Genomic DNA, 7,259 nt, shown 5'->3' with positions numbered 1-7,259 from the left:
TTGGCCCTACACGTTTTTGCAATGAGTGGCCAGGTATGTCAACATAAATCTGGGTTATGCCAGCAAAACACAGCATAAACCCAGAATGGTTATAGTCTGTGGTAGTCAGAAGGATATTTACATACTGTTCCTGATGACCCCTGTGTTTTTTCATGAGTAGCATCCTCCTGTCTCAGCTCCCCATAAAATCATCATGCCTACAGCAGCTGTTCCATATTAGTTACACTGTATTATGCAGTCACCTTTTGAAACAGCCAGGAAACAGCAGCATCTTTATTAAACTGCATTATCAGGTTTAGTACACACGTCAGCACAACAGACATAACTTTTCCTTGATGTGTTTGGATAAAGCACGTTCTCCCCTGAGACAGAGCAGCTCAACAGATGAGCTGATTACATCAAAAACCCGAAGATGTGGAATGAATGGTGAGTATCGTATGCAAGTCTAAAACCTCAGCAAGTTGGTAGCAACTTCTGATTGTGATGGCTGTCACATCCCGTTGCTGGCATCCTCCCAAAGGCAAACTCATGAGCATATTACAAATGTTTAACATCAAAATCGGGTCAGCAACATGCCTCCATTGCACTGCTAAGTGCAGAGATGTATTTTACACTTAATGTTTAGTATGATGGGGTTGGGTTTTTTCCTTCCTTTCTGGTGTCATTGTTGGTGTAAAGAGCAGAATGATGCGATGGATTTTTTTTTTGCTATGTGTGGTGATGCTACTGGTTTTGTTTGTGTTGTTTTTTTTCAGATGATGTTCGACTGGAATTACAGAATAACACTGACATTGTCGATCAGCTGAATACCTTAGCTACCCTCGCTGTAAACGTGTCCTCCTGTGTCTCTTTTAATCGCATTCGGGGAGTCAGCAGTTTAGAAGAAATGGAAACAGTGGCTAAAGAGCTCTTTCTGAAGAACGAGCTCTTTGCAAGTATGTCTCAAGTCTCAAGTACCTCTGATAAATTAAAAATAACCTGGAACAGGACGGGAGTCCAGCATAAGAAGTCTGCCTTTCCACCAACAACTGTTGTGGTCACAGCTCCCACCGCACAGCAATCGATTTTGAGCCAGCGTGCATGGGACCTGCACCCTGAGAGGCCCTTAAGGCAGTGTTTTATACTCTCCTTTTTGCACTAACTCTTCTCTTGCACCTCTCCTGTTTGTATAGAAAGCCTTTGGTGTTTTCTCTTCATTTCAACAAAATTTCACTGCCCTTAGGATATCTTCATGACAGCTGCCTTCTTTTAGGCCCCCATGGAAAAAAGATGCTTCTGTCAAGGAAGATACAAGACAGTTCAATCTATTAGAAGGACATACAGCTCTTGAGACATTCCAGCCAAACACTGCCATATTATATTGAGACTTCTCAGACTTTTCACATTTGTGGGATTGTATTGCAGCTTCAGATCAGACTGCAGAGAAGGGCAGGGAGGAGCACAGAATAGGAACTTATTTTAATTTGAATTATACAAATGTGTCTTAATTTTTAAAGAATGCCCAATATCTCCTCGGGACTTACTTGTAAGTCCTGTGACCTGTTTGTTTTTATACCTCATAATTAAGAGGTAGATAGAAACCTTTTCTTTTCTTGGAACTTCAGGCCCTGACAACATTTATCTATTCCCATAAAAGCAGTGTTCTTCCATGCTTGTTCTCCATTCTATTGTATGCTTTATATATGGAATAATCAGGGGAAAATATTCTGGAGAGAAAAACCTCTGTGGTGTTGCCTTTCCTCAAATAGGCACTTTAAAGGAAAAAAGTCCTGTTGGTCAAACTGTATCCACAACATGCCATTTCCTAACAGGAACTTGCAAAGCTTTTATATTCTTAGACATCTTAGCTTTGCAGGAATTTGTGTGGACACAGAAATATGTGTTTAGATCGTGGACAATTTTCAACAGCGTGTTCCTGAGGGTTTTATGTCACAGTCTAACTATGTGAGCTCTACTGATAGAGTACGTTTGGGCATGTTCATGAGAGGTGCGTGTGCTGAGTGACATACCTAGCAGATACGTGACAGTTCATGGTAACAATATGATTTTTCCAAATACAGCTGGGTTTTTTTGAGAGCCTTCGGTTTTTGAATGCTCAGTGGGAAAAGATTTAAAGGTTGTGAGGGAGCATTTTGCACCCAGAATCATTGGTCCCATTTGAAAATACGAGTAGCTGCAGTGATGTACGGTTTCCACTTTGAGACCCTCAATAAGCAGCCTACCCATCGGAGCATTATTTGTGCAGCAAAGACATGAAACGATGGATTCTAATGTAAAAAAAAGGCATATAAAAATGAGGAGTTCCTATGTATCAGGATGTACTCCTCCCATACTCTTGACTTTGAAGGAAAGCCTTTTCTCTTTCTTTTCCAAGGTATCATTTTCAAGCTGCCTTCAAGCAACAGCAGGCCTAGACGCTCAGTTAACGGGAACTTGGCCCTTCCTCCTGTGCTCAACTACACCATCCGAATGAGCAGCAGGATCACACAAACCACCAACAGAATAAGGGAGCGCATCTGGACAGTGGGCCCACACAATTCCACCTCTCAGAGCCAGATTTACAGCCGGGCATTTATTTATATCCAGGACAGCATTGAAAGAGCCATTATTGAGTTACAGACTGGCAAGAAGCTGAAGGAAATTGCCGTTCAAGTCCAGGCCATGCCTTACCCCTGCTACCATAAGGATATGTAAGTTTGTGTGGCTTTTGTCTTCATACTTTGTGTAAGCTCATCTTGGGCTGACTGGTGAAGTTCACCAGCTGCACTGGTCTCCTTAATACCATGTTCACATGGCATAGAAAAAATTTCAATTTTGTAGAATTTTGTAGAATTTTGACAAACAATGATAGGACAAGGGGTAACGGACACAAACTGGAACACAGGAGGTTCCACTGAAATTGGAGAAGAAACTTCTTCTCAGTGAGGGTGACAGAGCCCTGGCCCAGGCTGCCCAGAGAGGTTGTGGAGTCTCCTTCTCTGCAGACATTCAAAACCCGCCTGGACGCCTTCCTGTGTAACCTCATCTGGGTGTTCCTGCTCCGGCAGGGGGATTGGACTGGATGAGCTTTGGAGGTCCCTTCCAATCCCTAACGTTCTGTGATTCTGTGATTCTGTGAATCATAGAATTGCTATGGTTGGAAAAAACCTTTAAGATAATCTAGTCCAACTGTTAATGAACTCTACTATGCTCACTTCTAAACCATGTCCCTGAGCACCGTATCTAGACAGCTTTAAAATACATCTAAGGATGATAATTCCACCACTTCCATGGGGAGCCTGTTCCAATCTTTGATAACCCTGTAGCGTAAAGGCTTTTCCTAAACCTCCCCTGCCATAACTTGATGCCATTTCCTCTTGTCCTACAGATTGTAACTTGTGAGAAGACACCCATAGCCACCTCTCTACACCCTCCTTTCAGGTAGCTGTAGAGAGCGAGAAGGTCTCCCCTCAGCCTCCTCTTCTCCAGGCTAAACAACCCCAGCTCTCTCAGCCACTCCTCATAAGACTTATTCTCAAAACCCTTCACCAGCTTTGTAGCCCTTCTTCGGACCCTCTCCAGCACCCCAATGTCTTTCTTATACTGCAGTGCCCCAGATTGAACACAGTACTCAAGGTGCAGCCTCACCAGTACAGAGTACAGTGGGACAATCACTTCCTTAGTCCTGATGGTCACACTGTTTCTGATACAAGCCACGATGCTGTTGGCCTTCTTGGCCACCTGGGCACACTGCTTGCTTATGTTCAGTTGGCTGTTGATCAATACCCCCAGGTCCCTTTCTGCCGGGCAGATTTTCAGCCACTCTTCCCCATGCCTGTAGTGTTGCACGGGGTTGTTGTGGCCAAAGTACAGGACTCGGCACTTCATTTTGTGTAGGGGTTTGTTGGGTTTTGGGGGTTTTGTTGGTTGGTTGGTTTTTTCCCAAGGGTCTGAACAAAAGAGGGAATTTTGGACTCCAGTGTAAATGATCTATGCTTAGTTTGCCTAATCTTTTATTTTCAGTGCTCTGTATGTACCTCAGTTTTACATCTGTCCCTGTTTTACGGTACATGGTAGAACTGAGACAGGTTGACAGGACTCAGGTTAAATGAGAGTGTTGGCTTCCTTTGCAGGTGTTTACATGCAGACAGTGCAGCAGAACTTAGAAAATGTATTGATTGGTCTTAGAAAAGAGTCCTTAGGTTTGTGATCTTTGTTCCTAAGGATTGTTATCCAGCTGTGGTTTTTGTTATTAATTCTGGTGATTCTAGCTAATATTCAGTGTATAGTGGATAGTTCTTAATACAGGTGCTTCTCATGTGCTTTAAGAAGGATAAGAGGGAAGGTGAAATTGTGCCATTCATCTCTGCTATAATGAAGGAGGACAGAGAAGCTTCTGATGCACTGAGTTTCCAGGGGTAACAGTCTGTTATGCAGAGCAGTGCAGCATGAACTGTGTGTGGACCAGAATAAGTTTTGAATGGTGAGGCAGATCAAAAGGTTTTGGATCATCTTCCTTTCCACTCATCTTGAGCCAGATCTGGAGCTAGTATAAACGACATCTTTGCCAAATGCAATAGAGAGAAGCGAATCTCTCACAGCTGAGGACCTGCCCCTCTGGCAAGACAATTCTGGTCTTTGTTGGAAAGCTGGCAACAAGATACTCCCTCAGAATTATTACCCTGACTGCAGTTGGTGGCCAAACTAAATGGAAAGCACACAGGGAAAGGATTTCATGTCCATCAGAAAGCACTGAAAGACGTTCAGCAAATAGTATTGGTAGGTTGAATGGTCACCCTGTCCTGACATGAGGATTTCCCTTGGACAAGGAGTACAGACTAGACTAAGAGCTCTTTCTGTTGAAAAGCCTGCATGTCTACTGCATGAGCTAAGAGATTATCTAGGAGTTACTGCTATGGTAGCTACATCTATAGGAGCTATAGCAGACCCATTAACGTCCTGTGTCAGCCTGTCACTTAAGAGAGCTGGGGACCTATAATCTCTTCTCAAGGTAACTGCATGCAGCGTGCCTGTAAGTACGTAGGCAATAAGTATTCAAAACAAGTGTCAACTTCTTGCAGCAAATATGTGGATCATTGCTGTGAGATAGTTTTGTACAGTGATGATCTGCCTGCTGGAGGCACTTAGTACAGTGCTATCTGTTCCTTTTCTTGTTACTGGGATGCTGAGAAAACCACTGGCCTTCAGGTTTCCCTCCCCACCCCAGGTTCAGAAGGACACGAGGTTGCTCAATTGTTAAAATACATAAAGGCTTTGGATTTGCATCCAGTCGAAGTCATCATAAAATGTCTGTTTATCAATTGCTATCACCTAGTTACCAACCTGGAGAGAAATGGAGAGAATAGGTATACTAGGATGAAGAAGATGCTAGGAAATGCTGAATTTTTAAGAGCCTAGAGATCATGCACAAGGTGGTAGCCACAAAAATCTCCAAACAACAAAGAAGCAGTAGAACTACTGAAACCCCTATAGCCAAACTCTGGCACGAGGAAATATGGCCACATAACAAAATCCCCCCCTAGAACTGGGGATTATGGCTGGCTGCCGTGATGTTTCGGAATGGGATGCACCCCGTCAGCGACCCAGGACGTGCCACTACCCACAGCAGTTTGTGCTGCTGTGCAGAACTTGCAGAATGCAGCTGGAAATCCCTTTGTGATTTAGAAAGAAGAAGAAAGATTCTGAACAGTCAGGAGTTGCGTGAGCAGAAAATACAACGCAATGGCAAAATCGCCTTTTTTGTAATTATTAATTATACTCCACGGTTTGAAATATAAACACGTCTTTTCCTGTGCCAAAGTATTATTCTGAAAAATATATTCTGTATGAAGCCTTAATCCCCAGAACATTTCACATTCAGCTAAAGCCTGCATTTGCCTTTTACAGGTTCTTAACCAGCGTGACCTACTCCCTTCCATTTGCTCTGATGGCTGCCTGGGTGCTGTTTATAGCTGATTTCGTTAAAACACTTGTTCAAGAGAAAGATCTGAGGCTTTATGAGGTACGTCGAAACTTCCTGGGGCGTGCAAAATTATAAACAGGTTTTCCTGATTAGTGCGTAGTGTGTCTCATGTGCACTATTAAATGGAGCAAAAGAAGCATTAAGGAAAATAATATTCCAAATACCTATTGTCTGACCTGCAGTGTTTGAATTCTGACATTGTAACCAAGCTCAGAACCATAGAAATGCAGGGCATTTGCCCTTCAAGTAGTGAGAGTATTGCTTTGCAGTTCTGAACGCTGGAAACGTGGGGGCTTCACAAAATTATAAGATTTCTGAAGATTTAAAGCTCTCTAAAAATTGACTTTGAGTCATACCTATTGGGGACAAAGACATGAAAAGTGACTTATTTCCCATCCTTGAAGTTATTATACTTAATATTTCAGAAGGTGCTACATATTACATCAGCTCCTCTGAAATAAAGTTCTTCATTCATGCCTGTTGGAAAAAAAATGACATTGAGATGTAAGGAATTCATTAAATTAAGTCAGGTTTTCAGTGTGAACACACTCAACAGAGATGAGCAGCAAAGAACTTTTCTAAAACTAAGCTTCAACAAGCAACAAAAGCTCAAGCAGATTTGGGTTTTATCCAGTAAAACAAATCCTGATTCACCAAAAACTTTTCCAAGAAAGGGCACTCTATGAACTGTGATGAGATTGGAAATGAGTGAACCAGTGGGTAGCTGACAGCCCTTTACTCTAGGGAGCCCAGTTTCACTGTCTCTAAGAACTGCGGTGTTGGTAATCTTTTTGATGTGTAATAATCTACAAGAAGACACCAGCACGTGTAGTTTCTTTTGAATTTTACAGTACAAATGTACAGTTCTATACAAGTCTTGTGGACTTGACCATGAGCCAATAGAAATTAATATGACTTCCTTAGAACTGTGGTAATTTAGTTATTATTTGCTATCTTGGGGGTACATGAGAAATGGTTTGGTTTCAAAGCTATGTAAGAGTTTTTACACTCAAGTCACTGGGTCAGTTAGCATCATTTTTAAGAGAGCCAAAATGCTTTAGAAAAGTTACAAACCTAAGGCCAGAAGTTGCTTTGGAGCTTGTGGGCTGTGATGCTTTATACTTGCAGATCCTGTCTGTGCTGTTCTTTTGCAATAGACTGCTTTGCAAACCTAGGGCAGTCCAGAAATGTGAGTGTATGGTTTCTCCCTGGTCATCAATGTGCATATGCCAAAGTATGAAAGAGCATGTTTTTGTTGTATGCCCTGTCCAGAAACTGAAAAAAGGAGCAGTGCAGT

General features: G+C 42.4%; 1 protein-coding gene across 1 annotated transcript in view; it reads left to right on the top strand.

Annotated features, from left to right (window-relative positions):
* The window catches only part of ABCA12 (ATP-binding cassette, sub-family A (ABC1), member 12), a 55,326-nt gene that overhangs the window by 11,819 nt on the left and 36,248 nt on the right, over positions 1–7,259 (top strand). The window contains exons 13-15 of the mRNA XM_010180364.1: positions 756–935; positions 2,375–2,690; positions 5,887–6,001. Of these exons, the coding sequence (XP_010178666.1) occupies positions 756–935; positions 2,375–2,690; positions 5,887–6,001 (611 nt within the window). The remainder of the gene's footprint in view (positions 1–755; positions 936–2,374; positions 2,691–5,886; positions 6,002–7,259) is intronic.

Source organism: Mesitornis unicolor, unplaced genomic scaffold, assembly GCF_000695765.1.
Source record: "Mesitornis unicolor isolate BGI_N332 unplaced genomic scaffold, ASM69576v1 scaffold5150, whole genome shotgun sequence".
Classification (NCBI taxonomy): Eukaryota; Metazoa; Chordata; class Aves; order Mesitornithiformes; family Mesitornithidae; genus Mesitornis; species Mesitornis unicolor.
Note: the sequence above shows the minus strand (reverse complement) of the source record. Positions and strands in the feature narration are given on the sequence as shown.